This window comes from Oryzias latipes, chromosome 10, assembly GCF_053564925.1.
Source record: "Oryzias latipes strain Hd-rR chromosome 10, Olatipes_Hd-rR_3.1".
NCBI classification, from domain to species: Eukaryota; Metazoa; Chordata; class Actinopteri; order Beloniformes; family Adrianichthyidae; genus Oryzias; species Oryzias latipes.
This window is the reverse complement of record NC_136246.1, coordinates 15,372,092-15,398,394: the sequence shown is the minus strand read 5'-3', so window position 1 is coordinate 15,398,394 and position 26,303 is coordinate 15,372,092. Positions and strand designations below refer to the sequence as shown.

Here is a 26,303-nt window from a genome sequence, read left to right as displayed (position 1 = left end):
CCCTCTGATTTTGCCTGTCACTCTGATGGACAATTTCCTTCTCCACCCTTACCTCTCCCTGTCTCTCTGCTTTCTATTTCCATTAAAGGACTCTTCTACCTCTGAGAACAAACTTCTCTGGGTCCAGCCCGTCAGCCCCCCCCCCCCTCATTGGCCAGCCGCTGCGCCTCCATCTCCCCTCTCTGGTTCTTTCTCTCTGACAGGCTTTCAGACAGTAAATCAGAGACATTGATCCAGCACAGCGCCCAAGTGTCCTGGATTCTGCTAAAGAGCCATTTTCATTTCACAAGCAGTTTACTGGCCCCGCCTCCTTCCCCCGTCATCCCCTACCCCCACCCGTAAACATCGCTCTCCTCCCTCTTCTCTCGCTCCCTCCATCACAGCCTCATCCATACGCATCAGTCATCTCACCTCAACCCTACTGAGAGCAGCCGCTGTAGAATGTCTGTTCTCTTTAACGTTGAAACCTTTTTGATATCTATTTGACTTGATTGCACACAAAATACCACGTCTGTAGATTGCAGCACAACTGTTTGTTAACTCTGAAGTCCACCTGGAGCAACTGAATACATCTATAAACATATCAGTCATTGATAGGCATGACAGTTATGAAGTTATAAACCTGTTTTAATTCTCTCGAACAAAAAGGCTGCAGAAAAATTTGCTGGAAGCATCTGCTGTAGTTCCAGATTTATACATTTCATTCAATCAGGCATTCCACTGTATGTCTGTATTTTTCTCCAGATTCTGCAGGAGTTCCTGTCCAACATGCCTGCATTTTAACGTCAGATGACGTATGGTAGCATATGTTAATAGGAGACTAAAATATATGCATTCTAGTGTCCACCCGTTAATGAACATAGCGAGCTGTCATTCACAGTCTATAAAACCAAAGACTTTTGCTATTGGAAAAAAAAGCAAAGCTTAATTAAGCAAAGAGCCTCACCAAATATTTATTTACGTGAGATCCAAAATTATTCCCTTTACTTTGGTTTTACAACACTTTTTTCCTGACAGTATCTATAAATACATATAGCCTGAAGTCCAAATTACTTGATGATCACAAAACTTCATGAGGATAAGTTCTTTTTTTTGTTTGTTTTTACTAAACATAATCACATCCACACTATGGGACAATTAGTAGAATTCATATTTTTTATCTTCAATCTTCAGTGACAATTTAAGTTCATAAGATTTCCACAAGTGTCTGGTTTTCAAATGCAGCCTGCGTTCAAACTTCCACAAGCTCGCAGGCTCTTGTCATAAAATCAATGTGGCCCCCTGCATTTTCTAAAAACTGTAGGCATGCTTTCCTAATTATAACTGGCTAAGTTAGGTTATAAGCCATTTTTAACCTGTGGCAACACTGTTGCCTAAACCTTTTGTGACACTTCTTGGCCAATTTCTAAAATGTTGACTGTTAAAAAAAAAAAATCAACAGTGAGGGCCTCTGCTTTTAAAACAAGTGGAGATTGGAGTATTTTTTCTGTGAAATAAAAAAAAACACATACAGTATCTGGCTAAACTGACAAGAGAACTGTTTTCAAGGAGTTCAATATCACGAGGCAGAAGAGACGTGCAAAAAGCAAGCACTAAGCTAGCTGGGAAAGAAGGCTGCATGGTTTTTAACCCTTGTGCTATCTTAGATGACCCCACCCTTACATTGACGTGTTCTCCCTACCATGACAAAGGTGGATAAAGGTGGAAAGATTTCATGTAATCCATGGACACCAGTGAAGATCACAAATCATTGAAGAAATAAGGTTCAGCACACTCTCTAGTGGGTCTAGATGACCCAACTCCCAATGTTAAAGTGCCTAGGATAGCACAAGGGTTAAATATGAAACTGATTGTAATTTTGGTAAAGATTTATTTTGCCATTTTTCTGTTCTACGTGAAGAAATGAAAAGTATCCAATTGCAACAAATATTTCATGAAAAAGTCCATTTGGATTCAATGTTCAAAGAAAGCTGAATGGTTGGTCCTCACACATTTTCAACTCACTAAATTTTGCTCTCTTTGCAAAAAGTTTGGACATCCTTGGACTATGGTTACGACCATTTATAAACAACCAATTTCTATAGTGTACATCTAACTAAAATGTTTATTAGAGTTTTATTTAATGTTTCACCATATTTGAATTTTTTTTTAATTTATTCTATTTTTAATTTTTGATTTTTCTGTGACTTTTTCGTAAGTATGAAGATAAGCTATTTGACAGAGCACAGTGACAAGAATTTGCCAGTATGTATTTAAAATGGATAATTACTTCAAATCCCAAACATTTATCTTTTATGACTGAAATCATGTTTTTTTGTTTTAATCATAGGATTTTTACAAAAATACAAAGCCTGTCAATGTAGGAATAATCCGTTTTGTCTTGATGTGTTTTTATGCAACAAAAGACACTTTCAAATGATGATGGTTAAATCCTCCGAGCTTGATGATGTTGCTCATACATACTCCTGGTCACTGTGCAGCAGCCTGGCTGCCTCTTTTTTTGTCCTGACCAGCTCCTGACCTTTGAAAAAAAAGAAACTCTTATCTTGCCTCTGTTTTCTAAACCACTAATAGGGATACTGAATAAATCATTTAAACTTTGCCTCCAGCAGCAATACTTTTACTTGTATTGGCACAGACAGCATTCGCCTTTTCTCACACATACAGTCACATACACTTGAATGGGAATCTGCTGTTTGCTTTCTTCTAGGATAAACTGCCACAGAAACACTTAGAATGAATCAATCCTAAATATATATATTATATATATATATTTTTACAGTTTTGCTACTTAGGAATAATGAAGATTCTTAAGGAAAATTCAAAACGGAATCAAGAATAACTCGGACACATTATTGCAAATCATGTGTGACCCTCCATTACTGGAACTATCTGCTCCCATCCAAATGTTTTACCCTCCAGATAATCAATTAACACAAATTTTTTTTATTGTGTTTGGGGAAAACCTTTGGGAGATTTATAATGCTTTTTTATTGTCCACTTTGATCCTGTAAATTGATCATTTTTCCGAAAAAAAAATCTATTCCCCTAAATACAGACTTTTAATGTTTGTTTTTAAAAGTGGCTTTTGACGTCCATCACCCACACTTCCAAATTGAACCACTAAAGATCCTAAAGAATAATCAAAATTAAAAAAAAAGAAAGCAGACTTTTAAAAAACGATTTAAGACATTCCACAATCATCTCACACTGTTGCTTGGCAAAAAGCTCTCTGCATCAGTTTTCAGGGGAGGCTTTACTGTCGGGCATGCTGGGAGCTGCTCATTATCAGTTATCCTTTTGCAGTGGGAACTGGAACACCTGGTGTGCCAGATGAAAAAGGGCAACATGAAAACTTCATCCTTTAGTGGTGGCTTATCAACAAAAAACATGGGGCAAATATGTCAGAGAGGAGGAGGATGAAGATTCAGCAACCAAGTGTGAGAACAACCTGAAACTGTTTTGTTTCTTCAGCCTTTGAAAGTAAATCAAAATTAGAAATAAAAATAAAGTACCTGGTTGCAAAATGCAAATATGTGTGTAACCAGTGATTGCACTTGTTTTTAAAGAGTGGTAAGAGTAAAAGTTGAGAGTTGTACTAAAAACGTAAAGCAGAAAGACTGGGTGACTTGTTCAAAATTGCCATAGCAACATGTTCCACAATTGTTTTGTTCGCAGCTCAGAAAACCCAGCTCATCCAAAAATGATGCTGTGAGGACATCCAGCGCACCCGGCTCAGTGTGAGACAGGTTTAAAGGGAAAACGGGGTTGGACTATTAAAAAGCCACAACCTAAAAACCCAGTGGAGAGCCAAAATGAAAATTCAATAGCTGAGAATTACACTTTGTTGGTTAGTTTACAGTTATACTATAGTTATATTATGTTTTAGTTTTTTACTTTGAAGCACTAAGTTAAATACCGTGGTTTTGCAAAAAAAAAAACAATTTCTAAAAATTCATAATTATTGCACAAAAATGCACCCTTGAAAACAATTGATCATAATTTAGAGGTCATGGAGTGATGCTAACTGCTTTTCTCATTAAACCAGTAGATTAGAAAAAACAAAAATACCCCCTTAGTGCCTACTGGCCTGAGGACATCCATTCTTGGAGCTTAGGGTGCAAGCAGGTGACACACTTGGGATCCTTTGTGCTTCAAACCTCTTTCTCATGCTCTTCTTTTCTATCTTTCTTTCCGTGTTCTTCCTGTCAGGGAATGCAGCAGCAATGACCCCGCCCACTCCTCTACTCTCCCGATGATTCTGGACATGCCGCCCAGGGTAACATTTTACCAAACAAATGACCTCAGCAGCTCTGCTCATGCTGCACTCACCTCAACAGGCGAGTGCTGACAGCGTCCAGTTCAAATGTTAGGTCAGTGTATGAGAGGTCCTGCGGTGCGATTTTTGAGCAGTGGTGAGTTCTGAGCGGAGTAACAGCGCAGTGTCAGAAATCTTAACAGGCATCGACAATTTGGACATGAAGCATGCATTTTCCAGAATTCAAAATCATATTACATCGATAATCACTCAATCAATGTTGATGATGTCCAAAATCAACACGGAGGAAAGAAAAGGTGTGAGCTGAGCTTTATAAAGTTTTCCATATTTGCATCAACACAAGCAAAAAAAAGGTCCTGTTTATTTTGGATTTTGATTTTCTTTCTCCACAGACAAATGCAGCAGAGAAAGACATCAAATTGGGTCACAGAATAACAGAAGTATCGCTGAAAGCAAACGCCATCTGGATGCAGTTTCTGCTGTAGATGTCATTAGTGGGGTTCTTCAAAAAAAATATAAAGCCAAGGTACTCTCTTAAAGTCCCGCTCCAATCATTTTGATCTGTTGTAAAAGTGTTCCCAGTGGTCTTTAATTTTAATTATAATGTTTTTAGTCTACAACAAAAAACCTGTTGTTTTCTAAGACAAAGCTTGAGCAGTGAGGGAGGAGTTCATCAGAATTTTGCCTCTGAGTTGTGGCTGGTGGTGCAGTGTAAGGCTCTGCTGATTTCCCATCATCCCTTTGTTTGCACTCTCTCCCGCTGGCTTACAGCCCTTTGCAACCCCAAGCAAACATTACCGCTGTAACAAAAATGTTGAGCCATATAAGAGTTTTCCAGCTGTACCATTCTGCTTCAGATACCGGCTCAGATGAGGAAAACAAAGATACATGGATCTATTTCTCTGCAAGTGGATGCATCAGAATGGGGCGGAGTGGTGAGACTTTGGCCTTTCTATTTCAGTTGCTGCATCAGAAAAGACAGCTTTTTCTAACAGCAGCTTTTCTTCTGTTCCTTATTCATCTAATTTAAATAAAAAAATACTGAGAAACAAAGTTTCTGAACCTTAAATTCTTTTATGAATGACCTCCATCATGAGAAAAATGCTACGATAACATGTTTAGTTTAAAACACCAAAAAACACCATTTTCATTGAAAGTACAGTTGATATACAATAAAACAAACAGGGCAAACATTCATGTGCTTTTTAAACTTATAGTAGAATAAGGCTTGTCTTTATTGTGGTTTGTATCCTTGCTTCTATTTTCTTTTTTAATTTAGGAAACACATTTTGCTCATTAAATTTTGGTTTTGTTCCTCTGAGGTGCATCCTGCAGATAAACAGCATCTATAAATAGTCATTGCTCTTATGAACCATCATGTTGTCACTTTTGTTCCACACAATAAAATTAAATAGTGACATTTGAGCAAAATTATGAAGTCTGGCTCTTTCGCTGTTCACACAGCACACAAACAAAACCCTTCAACAACAAACCTAGCTGGTACTTGAATATTATTGTTCTATTTCAGACTCATGGTAATCCTACAGAGCCAGAGGATGAGTCATTGGTCAATTCCTGTATGAGAACAAGCAGCTGAAGCAGTGCTACAGTCTATATGTGTCCTCCATGGAATAACAGCCCACATTAGGGTTGGTGAACTTTAAGCTTAAACTTCTTGATGTCATTGTTTTCTCAACCTCTTTTACAACACTTTGAGAAAATGTGCAGAATCTGATTAGAAATCGTAGATTACAGCGTGTTCTGAAAAGAATCCAATGAATTGGCGCTTTAGAATCGACCTGAATGAATCATGCAGTGACATCAACCCCTTTTCAACCCACATAGGTCTGATCCTTACATACTGATCAACAGCCCACTGCATCTTTTTTGAAACATAGAAAGCAGTGATACTCCGGCTGATATGGTCATCAGATATGTTACTGTGGCAACCTCAAAATATGTTGCCAAAGCTTTCTATATGGACCCATTGAGCCTTTTCCTTCTTTTGTAACCACTGTAAAAACAAATTCTAGCTTAAAATGTGCAAAATGCTCTTTAGTCAGTATTACGTTGGATTCACACTGGATGCAATTCACATGTTAGGGGCGTCGAGTTTCAATATTAAGTCAATGTACAGACGCAATATGAGGTCCTGTGGCTAAGGGCTTCGCGAGGTTGACGTCCAATTAGGAACTGAGCTTTGGGCACATGATGTTTTCAGTTACTTGATCATAGGGTATAAAATAAATCCTATTTGGCCACTCAATGCAGGGATTTTTGTCCTTAACTACCATCAATTTTCTTATCCCGCTGGACCGCAGGGTTGCCAGAGACAGCCCCAGTTATCCGGAGGCAGGACATCACCAAGAAATGTTGCCAGCCTGTCAACACAGAGTCCATGGAGCTGGAGTAATCATGCCCGCTATGATGGCACCCGCGTTCCGGCCGGACCGTGGGGGGCGCCGTTTACTATGCTGGCCCATGGGCGGTTGGCTGCCAGGCAGACAGAGAAGCGCCATGGGTGCAGTTGTAGCGGACGCAATCACTCCAGCTCCATGGGCTTATGATGTTTATCTTATTTTTATTGAGACAATAATAAAAAAATCCTCATAGTTTTATTACCATTTATGAACCTTAAAATGTGTCATTTTGATATTTTCGGGGAGACAATGTTTTCAGTTCCCCATCGGAGCAGTGCAGTGTTGTAAAAGCTGAAAAAAAAGGATGTCAACCCATCATTAGTTCATAAGTTACAGAGGCAAAATGTGATGATGGCAAACTTCACTTTAGCAAACAAATGTGGTGAACTACACATGGTTAAGGGAGCAGGTGGAGAAAAACAGCACATTTTGTTTGAATGCACACTTAGCAACTTAACTGACATCAAAGTCACTTGGATGTGTTTTTTTTTCATGATAAATGCTAAAAATTATGTTTATAAACTTCTTCACAAATCCAACTGCAGCTCAACAGCTTTTATGAAGCAATTAAACAAAGTTTTTATTCCATTCTGTGGAGTCACTGTTAAGTTAAAGTAAATTTATGTATCTAATGTGTCACAGAATAAAATTCTCACAGAGAAATCAGACATTTACATCATGGGTCAACATCAACTGTCTATAAGGGATGGCTCTTTTTGTGAGGAACGATGTTTGCTCAGAGAGCATTACATTAAAGGGAACAATGACTAATGCAGTCAATAAGCTTTAACAGTTTTCTCAGCATTCGTCTCTCCAGCTCTTCATCACTTCAGAGGTCAGCACTGTCTAGACTGCTTGAGCTTGTTTAATTCTCCTTGACCAACAGGTTTTTATTTACACCTGTTTGAATGGTGTGTTCCGCCCTGTGAACGACTGCTAAACTCACATTTATCTGTTATAACTTTGTGGTCAAACCGGCCCATAAAAATAAACCTGCAAATACGTCAAGCAGTAAACAAAGATTTTTTAATTTTTACCCAATTTATAGGTTTTTATCCTCCATCTTTGAAGATTCAAAGTTCAGATTTTTACTTCAGGATTGAGCATTCTGTGTTTTGTGAGTTTGTAAAAAAAGATTGAATAAAGGAATAACAATATCATAAAATAAATGTAGTTCCTTCCTTAGCCATGATGTTTCAATCTGTGAAAAGCTTTTTATTGATGGATCAGTCAAGCTCAGACAAATAAAACTGTGTTTTGCTGTGAAAAACCCAACCATCCTCAACCAGAGCCTCCAAATTGGTGTGATTCATATTTCAGCCTTAAATAGGTTAAGTCAATTTGGAAACAATATTTGAACAACAAAGAAACTCAGAAGCTACTGGGAAACAGAAAGAAAGACAAGAAATGGGAGGGATGAATTAAAACAGCTCTCTAAGTTCTGAACAAACTATTCTGCACAGGTAAATGAAAAAAGGAGCACAAAGAGGCAAACAACTTATGTCTGCAAACAATACAAACAGGCCTCAGTGCAGTCAAGGATACGTGCAGTCGTGCAACCATGCAGCCCTGCATGGAGGTACTGCAGATCTCCACAATGAATAAATACTGCAAACCTTTGAGTTATTTCAGATAGTTTGCACTGCAGTACCAGCAGTCAGAACAGCATCTCTCTAATAGTACATGCAGATTAGGTTTGTGCAGTGAAGCCAGATGAATCACTGTTCACAGGCAAAGTGAGTCCGCTCATAAATCCCATTTACTATTCTGACAGATTTGAAAAGCAAAACCCAAAGTGTGATCAGGTTTCCCCTGTGGGGAGTACTTCATCTGTTTGAAGTTGGAAGATGATGTTCTTTGCGTAAAATGTGTGAAGTTCAATGAAATATAACCAGCCAGGTGTGACATTTTTTAGCACATATGGTTTGCATAACCCTGCCATCCCACAGCACTGACTGCACATAGGAGAGTTTGTGTAACAGACAGTAACATTTGTCCTTTTATTACATTTTTAACTGCAATGATTTTCCAAAACAGACGTTATGCAACTTTAGAAAGACAGTCAAGTTTGTTTGGTAAAAAGACTGATGCAGAGAGATGTGATTGTTCACACGCACAAAGGCTTTTTCTTCTGTCACACAGCAGAATCTAGTTGCAAAGTAAAGACGAAAAAAAAGCTTTTGTTCCTGAAATGAATGTTTTAGGGCAGAATGAACAAATATCACATGTGTGACACTTAAATTGATGGCTCTGTGTGGAAGACTGTGAATACATTTGCATGCGCTAATCATTTTTGCTTGTCTTCCTCACTTTTTTGGGGCCACTTTGTGAACAGATTGTAAGTAATGGCTCCCACACTTTCTCCCTGCCTGTGCTCGTGATTTCTCCTTTTTCAAGAAAACTTGATGAGTTCATAAAAGAAAATGAATCTGAAGGTCAAGATGATTATGTTCTTCCAGACCAAGATTTTAATATTCTTAGCAAAACATGGCAATTTTGGGAGGCTCTTTTTATTTTTATTTTTGGCAAAACAGCAAAATCTTAATAAAAAAAATTGTAAGTTTTGTCTTGTAGCTTTCTGCAAACTGCAGAATCATTTGTTTTAAAACAAATCAATGTAGAGGAGCATTTTTTAAGTATTAAAGCCAAAATTTCCTTTTTAACACCCTTCACATGAGAGGGAGACTTTTATTAAAGTCTTATGTTTTGTTCACAATGGGCATGTGTTGCACATTCAAGAATGTGCTGAAAGTGGGTTATTTAACACGCTTTTAGCCCATGGAGTTTACACTGGACTGTTGCTATCCCATACGAGCACATGTACTCACATTTGTAAGAGTCTTAGTGTTGAGGCGGTGCAAATCTCCTGGGTCATGCTCCTGGCTTTTACTTTCCACAGCTCTATTCTGATATATGAAAGACTTGGTGTCAGAATTCTGGCTGGGCACACACTGCAGTTATTAATTTTTCCTCCATGATCAATGGAGTTTTTGTTTCTGTGAGTTAAAAAGGACAGTAGCCCTGCATCACTACTAAATCTGAGTCCCTAATTGGTCAAAATTTGACCTGGTTTAGCGCGTTTAACGGATGAGCATTTCGTATGCAGAGCCCAAAAACTGACTGAAAAACTTATTGAAAAGGTTGCTTGAACACGCATTGCCGAGGGCGGTGTGAATGTAGCATAACTTCATCCACACCAATAATAACATTTAAAATCCAGGTAGAACAAGTTAAAATAAAAGAAATGACGAGACTTATAATGAGTGACACCATTTACCCTTCATTTATTTACTCATCCGTAAATAATAAAAGAGAAAGCGGTTTCACCTGATGCCACAATTAACTTTAGATTTTTGCTGAATTATCGGACAAAAAATGTGCATATAAAGAAATGATGTTTTTTACACCCTAATTAGCTTTACCGCCCCAGTGCGCTAAACACAAAGAAGAGCTGAGACACAGTCTGATGAAAGCCACATCAAAAGTGCCCGCAGTAATAAAAGATTCACTCAGAAGAACAGAAAAACACACATTTGCCTTGTTTAATGGAGATAAAGCTTTCTAGAAAACGTGAAACACAGCTGAAATGACGGTTCTGGGAGAAATCTGGGTATTCAAAACAAAAACAAATCAATGTTTGTATTTCCAATTATATAAAAGGGAAAAATGTTAGCCTGTTAGTCTGCATCAAAGTCAGCACCAGCCCTCATTAGTCTGAATGAGTCATCTGATAAAACCCAGCGGTCACACATAAATGTTTGGTACCACCGGTTGCCGTCCACACAGTGGACAGTGAGTAGTTTCCAGCACCAACGGGATTATCAGTGTATCTTCTGGAAGACAGCGCAGAATGAAGCCTCAAGTTACTGGAACAGTTTGCATTAATTGGTCTTCATCTGTCATTTAGGGCTGAGGACTGTCTGCGTCCAAGGAAGAAAGAAAGGGAGTGGGATTACAGACGGGACAGTGATGAAAATTGGTGGCAAGATAATGAGTCTCGTTGTCTTTCCCTTCTCTCATCCTGCGTGTCTCATTATTTAGAAAGACTGGTCAGAGGGAAGCTTCACAGTCTGCTGCTTATTAAAAAACCCTGAGCGCCTCTAGATGAGTTTATCACAATATCCATCTCTCTTTATTCCCTCCATCCTTCCACCTCACCGCCTGGCGCAGCATCCTCTCGACCCCCCGCTCTTAGTTTGAACCCTTACATCCTTCCTCTCTGTGACTTTTCATCCCTCACTCTTCCATCTGTTTGTTTTTTCCATCATCCTGTAGAGCTGACAGAGATGAGGAGAAGGAAGGAGACATGGGGGTCCTAGACAGGAAAGGGATGGAAAATTTGCTCAGGAGAGCAAAAAGATAACCTCCTTTGTGACTGATGATGCTTTTAGAATGGAAAAAAACCCCACAGACTTCAACCAATTTCCTGTTTATATTCCTTGCAGTTAATTTCTTCTCCCCTTAAAACCCTTCTTTTCATCAGAGCCTCTTCTCCTCCACCTCCCTCTGTGCGTCTGTGCCACTGTGACAGATTGTTTGGAATCAATAAAGATGGTTGTTGGCAGACGAAAGTCACTGGGCGGGATGGTGGCTTGCTAAACGCTCATTTCACTTCACACAAATCACCACCTGCGTCGAGCTGACATGTGAAGGCTGCGTCCTGCAACAATTAAAAAGCCATGTAAATGTGCTGCAGGCAGAAACAGAATGGTGCCCGCATAAAAGTGTTCCCTGACAGGCAAAGAGGAGATGCACAAAAAAGATGAATGATTGATTGTTTGTGGAAATGAACAGGTGGTGTCAGCTTTCAAGCAAAACTGGAGTTTATCAGTCATTTTCTATCCGAAGGTTGCAATATAGTAATCTAAATTTTTTTAGAACTTGTGTGTTAGCGTTCCACTAAGAGGTGTTTATTACGGTGGCCCTGAAGTACAAATCACACCAACAAATCATTTTATAAACATTTTATAAATCAAAACCAAATTCCAGGAAAATTAACTAAAATAAAAATGAAATGTTTCTGAAAACGAAAGTATTTTTCAGAAATCAAAATGAAATGTTGAAAAATGAAACACGGTTAGAAACCTGAAAAGGGTAAGAACTTTAGGACATCGCTGATTGAATGATGACATTTGATTTTTGACAGGGGAAATTCTTTCTAATGTATTTTTCAATGTCCGCATATTAATAAGTTTAAGTTGGTATGAGGCATCTCTGGTATCACTTCATGACAAATGCCGTTTGGTTGAAGTGATGGGAAAACATCATCATCCAATCAAAGATGTCACATAGTATCTACCTTTTCTGGTTTCCGTAAAAAAGAAAATAAAACTTTTTTGGAAAACAAAAGTAATTTTCATAATTAGATATGCATTTTAAAAAAAAAATTAAAAAACATCCATCCATGCACCCATCCATCTACTTATCCATCCATGCACCCATCCATCCACCCATCCATCTACTTATCCATCCATGCACCCATTCATCCACCCATCCATCTTCTCATCCACCCATATATCTACCCATCCGGCCAGCCATACATCTACCAATCCTTATATTCTTCCATCTACCCAGCCAGCCACAGCAAGCCTTCAAAGCAGCAAACCAGCAAGCCATCTACTCAGCACTCTATGCAGTCAGGCAGCCAGTCATCTACTGTCAAGCCACCTGCCCAACCTGCCAAGACCCCCCCCACAGCCAGGAACCCATCTATCCAGCCAGCCAGCCACCTATCCATCTACCAGCCATCTACCTGGGCATATATCTACACAGCCTGTCAGCCATGTAACCAGCAATCTACGCAGCCAGCCTTCTATCCAGAAACCCATCTACCCAGCAAGCCAGCTTTCTACGCAGCCATAACCAGGCAGCCAGCCAACTATCAAGGTAACTAGTCAACTAACAAAACAGCCGGACATCTGCCAAGCTATCTAACTATCTAGCCATCTATTGGGCGGCCGTGGTGCAGCGGTAGGGCGGTCGACCCATGATCGTAATATTGCAGGTTCGATTCCCGCCTTGCACGCCCATGTGTCGAAGTGTCCTTGGGCAAGACACTGAACCCCACCTTGCCTCTGGTGGGAGGTTGGCGCCAGTGTTCGGCAGCGGAACCGCCGCCAGTGTGTGAATGTGTGTGTGAGTGTGTGTGTGCATGGGTGAATGGGACTGTGACTGTAAAGCGCTTTGGGCCTTCGTAAGAAGGTAGAAAGCGCTATATACGCTATATACGCCATTTACCATCTATCTACCCAGCCAGCCAGCTATCTACCTAAAAAGCCAGACATCAAACCAACCAAACAGTAATCCATCTACCCAGCCAGGTGGCAACTCCCCAGCCAGCTATCCACCTCCAGAGCCATCTACCAGTCATCTACAAAATCATCTACCCAGCCAGCCATGTAACGAGCAATCTACAAAGACAAGCAGCCAGCCAGCCAGCCACCCAGCCTGCCAGCCATCTCCCCCCAGACAGAAATCCATCTACCCAGCCAGCCAACCGCCTATCCGCTTACCCAGCCATCGACCAGTCATCTACACAGCCATCTATGCAGCCAGCCAACCATGTAACCTGGAATCTATGCAGCCAGCCATCTACCTTGCCTGTCAGCCATCTATCCAGGAACCCATCTACCTAGCAAGCTCACTACCCATCTGCCCAGCCACCCGCCTACCCAGCAAGCTATTCTTCTGTCCAGCCACCCATCTACCCAGTCAGCCATCCTTCAAGGCAACCAACAATCTACCCAGGCAGCAGCCAGCCATCAACACAGGTAGCTAGTCATCTACCAAACAGCCAGCCATCTGCCAAGCTAGCAAGCCATGTAACCAGCAATCTACGCAGCCAGGCAGCCAGCCAGCCAGCCATCTACCCAGCCACCTACTCAGCCTGCCAGCCAGCCAACCGGCTATCCACTTACCCAGCCACCCAGCAAGCAAGCCTTCTGCCCAGTCATCTGTTTACCCAGCCACCCATCTACCCAGCAAGCTAGTCTTCTGCCCAGCCACCCATCTACCCAGCCAGCCAGCCATCTACTCAACTACCTGCCTACCCAGACAGCCAGCCATCTACCAAGCCACCCGTCTACTCAGATGGCCATCCACCCAGCCAGCCATCTACCAGCAATCTATCTTTTTATGCATGCAGCAAATTACCCAGCAGGCCAGACAGCTATCTACACAGCCACCTGTCTACTCAGCCATAAACCCAGCCATCTACCCAGCCACCCGTCTACCCAGACAACAATCTGCCCAGCTATCTACCCATCCAACCATCCATCTACCCAGCCAGCAACCCACCCATCTACCCAGGCAGTTGGCAATCTCCCCAGCTATCTACATAGCCATGTAACCAGCAATCTATGCAGCCGTCCAGCCATCTACCCGGCCAGCCTTCTTGCCAGCTTCCCCTACACCCAGTCAGCATACTTATGCATTAGTGTGCATTAGTGTGTGCACCATTTCAATGTATAAATACAGGATTTCATTCGGATAAGATAATAACAAATGAATAGTTATGTCCTTTAGTCATCTAATAAAGGCTAAATGTACAGTTAAATTTAAGTTTGTTAGTTTAACTCTTTCTGGTTAATGAAGTTTTACCTTTTTGTTTCTATGGTTTGGTCACCTGCAAACTGTCTGACATTCGTTTTGTTATCAGATGGGGTTCATCATCATGTTTCAGTTCAGATTCATGTTTTTGTTTATCATAAAAGAAAATGCATCTCTGTTTTCCCCAACATCTGTCCTCACAGACCAAAACCCAAGAATTGTAGTCTTTCATTTTACGACTGATTTTTAGTATGGCTTATTTCTCCATAAATTGTTTCCCTCTGCTCTGCCTTGATAGCATTTTTTTTGTTGTTTATGTTTTTTCAAAATTACTAATAAAATCTATAATCTTCAGCTGTCGCAGCTTAATATATGCGGACAGATTTTAAGGACTTTTTTCCTGATCCAGCATTAAAATGCTGCAGTAGTGTTTGGACATTTTAAATTAAAAGTAGAAATAAGAAATACCAACCTAGTAGCACAATAAATGAACAGATGCAAAGTGTTTTTTTAGCCTACCTGAATAAATAAATAACCCTAAAAACTGATTTGTTAAAATAATCTACAAAATACAAGATTGTCATGACAACTCTCAGGGCAAAATTTTCCAGATTTACAGATAGTGTGAAGCCTTTTTACTTTTTCCTGCATTTTGCAGATGTTTAAGCATGCATTGCACAAATTTGATCTCATCTAGGCAAGAAATGCAAAACAAAAAAACAGCCCCTAATGTCTGGCATTATGGTAGAATGGAAGGGCTGTTTTTCTGGGAATGCAACCTAACAATTACAGGTGACCTAATTTAATTAATAAATGATTTATTTTAGTACCTTGATAAAACAGTTCTAAAGGAACTGTATAAATTCAATTTTTTTAAATTGTTTAAAAAAAAAAAGGGTGGTGCACCCTACTAAAAGGGGTTAGAAGGGTCTCCCCGGCTTCTCTCTTTTCTCCACAGAGAGAAGGAGAAAAAAAAACATCTGTGTGAAGTTTTCCCCAGTGTTCTGTTAGCTCATTCACTCATATCACATCCAAGGAAATAGTTGTTTCAGACAAGATGGTAGAGAGATTTGTTTTTTAATAAGCCTTTGTCATATTTTCTTACACACTTGAATAACAATATTCAGATGCTGAAACAAACACATTGCGTACTTTATGGGGAATTGTAAATCTAATGTTGATCACAATCATGTGGCCCAAGATACATGCCAGTTTAAAACAAAAAACCTGTTGATTATTTCACATCTTCATCACAACATCAATCATTACAAGAAAACTACAAACACTTAATAGAATTTGTGAGAGAACTAGGCGGATCATTGGAAAAAGAACACATCTTCCTCCTGGAGAAGTTCTTGAGCTGCATTAGTCGTGAAGATAAGGAGGAGGCATGGGGATGCAGCGATTTGTATCCACGGTAACCAAATACTTTCTCTCAGAGTTTACTCTTGACAGTGGCCTCTGTGGGAGACAAAAATTGAAGCAGGTAAAACAAGTGGACCTCGGTCACACAGCAGTCAACAGCATTTTGGCATCTGAAGTGCCTGTTTGCTTCCGAGCGATCTGTTAGCGAGGATTAGTCACTCTTAGTCCAACCCGGACACGCACGCGCTCAAATGCCCACGCGTGCACACATCAAACAGACAGCCAGTGTGAGGCGTGCCAGGTGTTGGAGACATTTTAGGGTTATGGTGAGAACTTGGAGGAAGGCCTGCAGCTTCTCAGTCACACTGACAGTCGGTTCCGGTCCATCTAGCAGCCAAACACCAGTGCTGTTCGCTTGCTGCTGCTTCGAAATCTGCTTCACATCCAGCACATCTATTTGAGGGAAAACACCACACATAGTTTAAGATTTGACACTGGGTTGTAGTTTGACGGCTTATGGTGTCGGCTGGAAGCTTGTCTCAGTTTAAAAACAATTTTTAAAAAGTTACTTGCACTGGATAAGATTTAAAAACAGAACATTGTAGAATAGGCGGCTGGATGGCTCTGTTGGCTGGGTGTAGGAGTGGTGCACAGGAAACCTGAGTTTGCTTCCCAGGGTTGCAATGAGCCAAAAATCTAAGACCCTTCACACTGCTGCCTGTCTGGGTCTCCCAGCATAAAAAGTCTTTGCCAAACCAGCTTTGCAAATCAGTGAAAGCTGATGCACTGCGGCAACTCGTGACGTGATGTGCCTAAAGGTGACCAACAAAGTTGTTTGAGTAGAATAAAAAAAATCTGAGGGCTCTGAATCTAGTCGTGTGGTGTCAAAGCCTGTACATCGTGACCAAATACAAACTACTATTTAAACATGGAATAGGAGGGACAACATTTTTGCGCATCCACTGCATTTACAGCAGCAGTTACGCCTGATTCAGTGAAAGGTAATTGAACATAAAGCGAGATAGAGTTCAGTACAAAACAAAGCAGGCAATTTCACAGAGCTTGCATTTTGTATTATCAAACTAATTTCTTGCCTTTTTAATTTCACTTTCGCTAATTGTTTACCCACATACACCGGCTTTCATTTGTGCCATTCACCATCCACAAAACTCAATGAAAACAAATGAGTTCAGATTCGTTGAGCTTGTTCCAAATTCTCTGGTTAATCACGGCAAGTATAAGCGGCAGCGGCCACGCATGCATTACGACTGCTCTGCAGTTACCGGACACCTTTTCTGATCAGTTTGTGAGTGTCTACACTTTTCCCAGTCTAGTTTGGTTCTGTTTGTGGTCATAGAGCAAAGACGTGAATTAAAAATGGTCTTTCATGTCTTCAAAAATGTGCGCCTCAGTTAATAGGTCTGCATTGCTGCCTATTCTTTTCTCCATAATGTTAAACAATTGTTGCACAAAATAGCATAATTTGGTTAAGCTGTGGTCACACATACAACTACATACAACTGCCACTGTGCGATGGGGAGGTGTAGGTACCATAACCGTTCGGCCTGCAACTACCGTTTGGGGTCCTTCGGGGTCATGACGTCACATTATGTGATTGTCTGTCCGTTGGTCCGATGATGTGTCAGATAGTGATTGGTCTGGACAAATAACGATACTACCATAAAAGGAAATATTATGAAGTCCGTTGTAAACAAACAGAGCTTCGACATACACCAAGATTGTCTTCTAAACGTGCTTTTATTATTGTCATGATTATTATTGAATGAATGTTCGCTTATAGTTTTTTAATCCGTGCGCCAGTGCTTTATTATTGGCAGAGCGGACGGGAAGAACAACATTTAGCCGTGCTAACAACATTTTCAGCCATGGCTAAACTTAAACTGAATAACAAGCCGTTTGTGCCAAAATCTCTTTATAAATTTCAAAGAATATTGTCAGACGCAATTTATGAGGGAAAATAACTTTAGGTTACAAAAGAGAACGTCAAATGAGAATCTGTAGAGCCCGATCAGATCTAGACGCTACGTAGTCTGTCCAAGTGGGGTTATTGTAGTGTGACGTCACCCTCAGTCGAAAGGACCCCGAACGATAGTTGGAGGCCGAACGGTTATGGTACCCACAGAGGCATTGCCAGAATCTTCAAGACTAGCTGCTGCCTTTCTTTTCTGAAAATGTTGGCATGGTCATAAATGCAGCTGGTGGCAGGCGAGGATGAGGTCATTACAAAATCAGGCGAGAGCTGGGCAGTCACAGCCGGATCTCCAGCCGGCAGCAGCTCTGACTGGAATACGTGTAAGTGTCTCTATACGGCGGCCGTCCATATTAACTGCCACCAGCCACCCAGTAGCCCGAGGCAAAGCTCCCTGTTCGCTTGCACAATCGCGCATTGCTTGGACATTGTCAGAACACAAGAAAATATGTGCAATATGTGCATACTTTACATCAAAAACAAAGTTACAAACTTAAAATCATTGTGTGGGGCGTTCACAAACGAACTTAACGGATCATTGAAAAGAATGGGAATGGATTTGCGGTCGGCTAACTGTTCTTTATTTATTTATTTTTTCACCTCGCAGGGATTCACACATTCATATAAATGCTCAATTAAATTCATTCTTCTTATTTCAGATGCAAATATCACACGAGTTGTGAACACCCAATTTATGCGAGGACTTCGCAAAAAAAAAGAAGGCCCCAGGGTTGTCTGAGTGTGTTGGGGGGGTTGCTCACCTATATATATGCGTTACTTTTTCTTAAAACCTCGGCTTGCAATAATCGACTGCCCCTGCCTGATTATATCTGACTCAGGACATCACTGCCACTGCAGGGACACCTGCCAAATTTGCTGATAAACGGGCACTTAGATCACATGCGGTGCCATTTTGGCATTTCCACATGGTGTTAACCCCTTTACACCTGAATTTATTTTTTCTTTAAAAGTTCACTTACTGTGTGTTGTATGCTTAGTTAAGGTACATTGGTTTGATGCATATTTGCATCAATAGGCGTGAAATAATTTACCCGAGAATTATTTTTTATTAACTGACGCTTTAAGCAAACCGTTCCAAACCTGAGGAAACACGGTTAAGATGTTAGTCATGTCTTTTGGAGAAATTTCCTTCCACTATTGGTTTAAATGGTCTGTAGAAACCACACACACATGAAACATTGGAATCTAAACCACATGCAAGTAAAAAGTTTGCCCTGGTGACAGCACTTCCTATTGTGTTATGTACATGACTGCACATCACTCCTCACAACAGGACATGGCACACGTTCATTCTCAAGGATGGAACTTTTTCAGTCTTCTTTTGCTTGTTTATCGCTTTGTTATAAATAAAAATGGAGTCACGCATTCTGTATATTTATATATAACTGCCGCATTCAATATTGAGCAGCACTATTTTTATGAGTCTTTTATTTTGATGTACACGCTGTTCATTTAGATCTTAGTGCCCGCTTTCCTAATTTTGTAGCTTTTTTCTGCATTCTTGTTCTTAAAAATGTATAAACAAAAAGAATATGAAGTTAAAGTGTAAAATGTTATTTACCTTATTACAAATGTGAAGCTATATTCATAAAAGGAAGAGCAAAATAACATTTTTGTGATTGATTGAACATCTTTTCCTCATTTAGCATACTTCTATAGGATGACATGGACAAAAACAACAAACAAACTGAAACAAAAGGAAGTAACAAAGTTTTGGAAAAATCACAAATGCAATGTAAAAATAAGCAAAACATTTATTAAATGTAGCAATTACTAATAATAGAACCTAATGTTTGTTAAATATTTGACATTTAGACATTGATCTTCATTTGATACAAACAAGAAACCTCATCTGTGCTTTTGTGAAACCAAATTTCTCTAAATTTTGTTTTACATTCAAAACAAGTTTGACATCACTGAAGGAGACTGTGATTGATGACAGACTTTCTCTGCAGCCACACTCTGAAAAGAAAATGGATTTACACAACAGAGTTTTCCTCAAGGCTCAACAGAAAGGAGCTGCTGCGATGTTTTCATCTCACTTTATTACTTTTTTCACTTTATTGCACTCTCTGCTGCCGGGAGCTGCACAGTGCTGACTGTTACAGCGAGAGAGAAAAAAAGGGTTATTCTATATTTAACTACATCTTCCAATACTTCTTTTTGCCTTTTTGTTAAAGTCAAATCAAAGCACAATGGCTCCTTTTCAAAAAACAGGTCAGAAACAAATAATTTTATTTCTGTAAAGACAAAAGTAAAATAACTAATTTTTGCAAGTATTACTTGAGAGAATGGCGCAGAAAAAATGTAAAGTGTCCCAGCTCATTGCAGCACGACACTGGTGTCCTGTTTTTTTTAAACACTTCTATCCGTAAATCAATTTCTTATAGTGGGTTTTATTTTTTTTATGAAGTTTGTGTTTAATACCTCACAATATCAGACCCCAGTTGTTTACTCACGGTGATTTGTTTTGGTGTAAAATCTAAATTCAAGGCTAAAAGCTAGATGTGGTTTTGAATTAAGACAAATTCCTACAAAGACAATAAAAACACATTTTTTAATTCTCTTGTTTTTTTCAGGATGTGCTTAATTAAAAAAAAAACGTTACAAGTGATTTAAATTTAACTTTTTGTTAATCCTCCTATAATCATTTTTTACAGTTTTTCTCAGTCGCTTTAGTACAATTCTCAGATCAGAATTAAAGTTTGCAAATACTTGTGTGCATTTCTCAAAACAATTTGTACAAACAGCAAAACACTATGGATTTCTTGCAAAAGCCTGTAACTTGCTCAAAATCTTTAGTTCATCTCTCAAAACTAAGTCTTTATGTCATTGAACATGTCAGTGCAATCAGAATGTCAAGTCCTTGTGTCATTGTCTACGAACAAGACAGTCAAATTACTTAGTCATGTTGTCAATATAACTGTGTACTTTAGAGGGAGGTTCTGATGTAAACTATGGCTAAAGTTTGGATGACAATTATTGTAAAATGTAAGTTACACCTTTTTTGTTTCATTGCAAGAGACTGGACAAGATTCACATTTACACTTTTATTGTTCATATTGTAATTTGTTGACAGACCATGTCATACCAACATAGAAAAAAAACACTGCAAACAGTAACACAAAGGGAAAAAAAGATAGGACAATATCCTGTACAACAGTTCAGGCAGTGCAGTAGGAATTGGTGTGGTCTTCCTACACCTCTTGTCATTCCTGTATGTTAGGCCACAAATTCTCATCCACATCACAGCGAATATCCTCTCTTGAAATGCAGTGAAATATGTTTGTCACATTATGACAACTTGGTCAACCATTTTGCAGTTAATGACTTATACGATGAACTAATGACTAGGTGTTTTGAGGAGTAAGACTATTGCACAGTGAATTATATAATACATTTTGATCAACATGACAAAAACAATTGATAATGTAGCAAAGAGCAGAGAATTGTACATAATCATTTGCATGGATGTACCAAAGCAATTGCAACTTGTTCAAAGAAGTGAGAAACTGCTTATATGATGTGCACAAGTGACATCATGATGTGAAGATTGAACAAATAGTTTTGGGAATTTCATTCTGATCTGAGAATTGTACTAAAGCGACTGAGAAAAAATGTAACAGACTATTAAAAAAATGTTGTTTATACAAAATTGGTCAGCTGATTTATTTCAAGTTTTGAGAGATTTAGTTTTTATATTCGACTTTTACGTTTCCACTTTAGCTTCAACTTTTAATCCAGAGGGTGCCATTCAGTTCAGCCTGATAACTGATGAATGGGGCTTCAAGAATCTGCCATTTTTTTTATTTTAGAAGTGAATGCTTCATTAAAAAGAAAATACTTCTGGTAATGATTTTTGCTTCAATCAAGCATCCTTGACTGTGCTTTCACACTGCTGTGAAGGTGACTCAGATTTATAGCTGCAGGTAAAAGCAGGACATCACTGGTTAAGACTGCAGTTGTAATACCAATGTTTAATTTCAATAACTGAGTGAATTACTGATCATGCTTAGGAGCCCCTGGCTAGGAAATAAATCTCTGTAAATCAAAAGCATAATCAAAACAAATAGGCCAAAGTCATTACATCACAGAGAGCGGTCGCATCAAATCAAATTTAGGAATAAATTGTGCACAATCATATAGGTCAGTGCAACACGTTCCTAAAGTCACACAAAAAAGGTTAGAACTTTTGATATATTCTCCTCACTGCCTCCTTTTCAGCGTACAAAATATTACAAAAAAATCAGATATTATGGTAGTCAACCCACACAAACAAAAGGCTGTTATCAAGAGAACACACCCAATTGTTAACCTGAACAATGAGCTGCTGGGACTGGTCAGGCTAAAGAGACTGACAAACAAATATATATATTTGAGGAAAATCAAATCTTTAATTTCAGAACTGAAGGTTGCAAGTGTCTGATTTGCTTATAAAACCGTGACGTAAAAATAAATGCCTCCTTTGCACACATTCAGTACACAGATGTTTCTGTTACCTAGGTTACTGATCTGACTGTGTTGGTTTTTCTGGGCTACATTTAAAACTGTGGTCTGTTCTCCATGTTTTATCTAATAGATGCATACAATATAAGATAAACCAAAGCTAAAGGTTAGAATTTGGAAGAAAAAAATCCATAAGCTATAAAAATAAATATGGAAAGACCTTCATTCCAACTGAATTCTGAAGACTTTTATTTAGACAAATATGTTCTTTAATAATTTTTTCTATATAATGCGCGTGTTTTTGGCTTCCGAGCTTAAAACTCACGATCACATGTCACTACGCACATTTTTAAGACTGCTTTTGGCTCTACGTACTAAACGCGTGAAAGTTGAACAAGTCTAACTTTGACTAATTATTGACTCCGATTTGGCAGCTGCGTAGGGATTGTGTCTCCTTTAACTCATGGAAGTGTCAACCGCTCAAAAATTGATCATGAAGAAGAAATTAATGACTGCAGTCAGTGCCAAGCCGGAAAATATGACACCAAGTCTTTCATATTTCAGAACAGAGCTATGAAAGAAAAGTCCTGGAGCAAATATGATAGATTTTCACTCTTTGGCATTTTGCCTCTTCCAACTGTGAGTACATGGGCTAGTATCAGGTAGCGACAGTCTGCTGTGAACACCATGGGTCTGTGCGCCTTCAAAACATGCGTTTTGTGTGTTTTTAAATATGTGTTATATGTCCGGTGTGAAAGCAGCATTACAGTCATTCTTGTTTGGTTGCAAGAGCACCATTCTCTGAGGATTATACCCATTTCTGTACCTAATAAGAAAAACACGCCTATAATCAAAGAGAAGAGAATAAAAACGGTTCTTCAAACACAAGAATGTTGTGTAATTTTTGTTTTGTGCAGTAAAAATGAAATAAAAAATGAAAATGAAAAATGAAAACAGAGTAGATCAACTTTGTGTTTAACCAAAACAACAAAAATACCTGAGTTAAACTAAGCAACAATAATGGAACCAATTAAAACCATTCTTAAAACCATATTTTAATCCTACACTTGTCAATGTCTTCTTCTCCTGAAAGAGATAAGGTGTGATAAACAATGGTAACATCTTGGAAAAACAACAGTTTGCCTGAGCAGAACTCGTTAGGAAAATATTAGGTTAAATTTAGCCTCTCTCTTAACTCATAAATATGTTTTCTATGAGCTGATGTCAAATTATTATAAGTTTCAGTGTAGAAATACTTGTTTGATAATGAGAGAAAAAACAGATGATCAATTATTACCCATTCTCAAATTGTAATTGATTTAGGAAAAGTGAAGAAAGCTAACTTTAATTCTAAAAGTTGATTAGTAGGTGGGTAGTAATACTTAAGCAACTTTTTATAATAGATTTTAAAGTGCTTAAGGGAAGAATTTGCATTTTATAACCCTGAAGTGTGCGTGTGTGCAGACTAAGGCTTGATTTTCATGCAATGTAACAAAAGATGTTAACAGGCTGCATTCATACATTCCTGTATGTTTCTCCCATGCTGCAAATGCAAAGGAGCTCCAAGCAGTTTGTCACATGTGCGTGTCTTTATTCACGTGGCTAAACATGACTGAGATGTTTCATTGCCGTTTGTGTGTGACTGCAAGTGCATAAGGACATGTCCTCACCAGCAGGGAAGTAGAGTGGGAGGTTCTGCCGATACAGCTCCTTATCCGCTGGCAAGAACACACAGAAGATGACTCTGTCCAGCTGAAACACACACACACACACACACACACACAATGACCTTTATTAGAAGCATATGCAGTAATTGTGAATTCATCAGTTGCAGGAGGGAACGCAGTGTGTGACACTGGGCCGGCAATATCAGCAAAATGCAGCTAATGCTTTAGTCCATTATTCCACCATTAGCTCCCCATTATGATCATGCCACGACAGAGAGCTTATTGCACTGTACGCTGCCGACACAGCACCAGACAAGTGCACAGACCAAGTGTGTACTCGTGGGATGGACAAAACCACAGACGCAGACAAGAGAGGAGACTTATCCATGGCATTTAAATTAGTGGGTGTTTGCACGTGTGTTTAATAGATATTGTACTTTGTCATCGCCCTTTCTGTATATTTGAGCTTAGAGTAAGGTCTGCATATTGTCACAGTCCTCCATGTGCCTGAAACATGAGTTGATTTAATCAAAAATAATTAAACCAGCTTTTAGCCACAGCAAAAGCTATAAACATGATAAGCTTTGAAAGAAAAAGAAAGAACTGTCTTTTTTAAATAATAAAAGTATCCACCTTTGTTGGAAAAATTCTTCCTCAGCTTGCTTGTATTTCTGCATGTCTGCACTGAAGGGCTTCACTTTGATCTCAGGCTTGAAGCTTGTTAAAAAGAAAAAGAAAAAAGCAAATAGAGCCAGGTGCAATTTTTCAAGTAACGAATGGCTGCTTGATACCCAAGCAAGACTGTTCATGTTTACCCCCCTAAAAAATAATAATAAAGTCTTATAGCCTAGGGTTAGAACATGGCTTCTGGCCGTGTTCTAACTTCACTCAGGTTCATTTTTATTGCAGATTTAGTAATTTTGGGAAAGGCCACATTTAGAAATGTGCCACTTGGAGAAGAAAATGATTAAATTTAGAGCTAAAAAATAGCAAGCTTTAAAAACCAACGTCACCACATCCTCCATCCACCTCTCTTTAACAGTCTGGATACAAAGTTCAGAACACTCCAGATTTAGCCTGACCATCAGAGCCACTCTACGCTGACCTCTGACAAACATTATCACCCTAATGTTCCCACAAACGATGAGTAAGACATTGTAATTCACAGCGGAACTGTTCTCCCATTTCTACCTGGTGCAGGAGTTTAAGTCTCATCTCTTCCACAGACACATTTCTGCAAAGCCTGTTTGCCTGCAGCCCATACTTTGCAGTCCAAACCTGCTACACAATTACCCCCACTCACAAGGATTTGCATGGAGGCTAAAAGGGAAGATATGGTAATGTGTGGCAAAGAAACCACATCCTCCAGGCTAAGGTTTGAAAGCCTAACATCCAGGCTAAGGTGCCTCCATTGGCAGCAGGAAACATTAACAGTTGGGAAGTAATTTTGAAATAAGAGCCTGGAGATGAGGTGGTTACTGATAACATCAAGTGGATCTAATGGCTCTCTTAGGACTCACTGTCTTAATTGGGAGCACTGCTTGTATATATTCCCTTGTCAGAAAGATAATCTTAGTATTTTTGTCTAAACTAAATGCTAAAGGGGTTATAAAAATACAGACAACCAGTTGTGACTGTCATGGATGCTCCTGACAGAGAACCTACTCAAAGTTTCCTTTGACGACCTGCTCCATACATTTTCTATTTCATTTACCAAATGCTCCTCTCCAGAGCACTTTAGCTGCTCGGAGATTATTCAAACCTGATTGGACTAAGAAATCCTTATGTAAGCAGTGAGTAGTGGAGCATTAAGCATAGACATGAGCAGGTATGGAAATAAAAATGAAGAGGTGCATTAAGACAGTGTATGTTTTTGTCAGCAGCTCATTCCCACGTGGAACAACATATAAAGACATTCTGGACTGAAATGGCAGTAATGGATGCCATTATTGAGAGAAGTGCAGTGCTTGGAGTTAAAAATTTAACTCAGTGCATCCTTACATAAAAATTAGCAGCGGGGACAAGCAGGGACACATTAATAAATTGTGGGCTCCAAGGCTACTATTTCTTCTACATTATCTACGACAGACGACACAAACAAACATGTACGTAAAGGTAAGTTCATAAACCCCTCGGCAACTCTTGTTCACGCATGGCCACGCAAGTTTCTACGACCATTTTTGGGCTTTTCATACAAAACATGCGGCCACTGCATGCACAATGACAGTCAAACAAGCTCAAACTTTGACCAATCATGGACTTAGATTTGGTAATAACGTATGGATTTGGTTTATTTGGTGAGCCCAGCCTGACGAGCCAGACAACGTTTGTGTTTGTTTTTGCACGAAACCTCCTCCAACTGTAGGTGGCGGACATGGGCTAGTGAACAGCAGAAGTAAAAAAAAAGAGGAGGACGGGCCCCTCTGCTTGTCCAGTGTAAACAAAATGCCCCTTATATGAACTTGTGTCAAATGCCCAGTATGTACATAGTTTAAAACAAAATCCTCCTTATTTATAACAGAATGAAATCAGATATAGTTATTATTGTTTCTAAAACTTTTGGTGGA

General features: G+C 39.3%; 1 protein-coding gene across 4 annotated transcripts in view; it reads right to left on the bottom strand.

Moving 5' to 3' along the window:
- Positions 1–15,305: 15,305 nt before the first annotated feature.
- The window catches only part of macrod1 (mono-ADP ribosylhydrolase 1), a 156,535-nt gene continuing 145,537 nt past the window's right edge, over positions 15,306–26,303 (bottom strand). For 2 of the 4 annotated variants that reach the window (XM_004073156.5, XM_078954080.1), the window contains 2 exons: positions 23,740–23,821; positions 15,306–15,708 (listed from right to left, as the gene is read on the bottom strand). In XM_004073156.5, the coding sequence (XP_004073204.1) occupies positions 15,683–15,708; positions 23,740–23,821 (108 nt within the window). In that variant the 3' untranslated portion in view covers positions 15,306–15,682. The other 2 variants (XM_078954079.1, XM_078954078.1) reach the window with 2 other exon arrangements.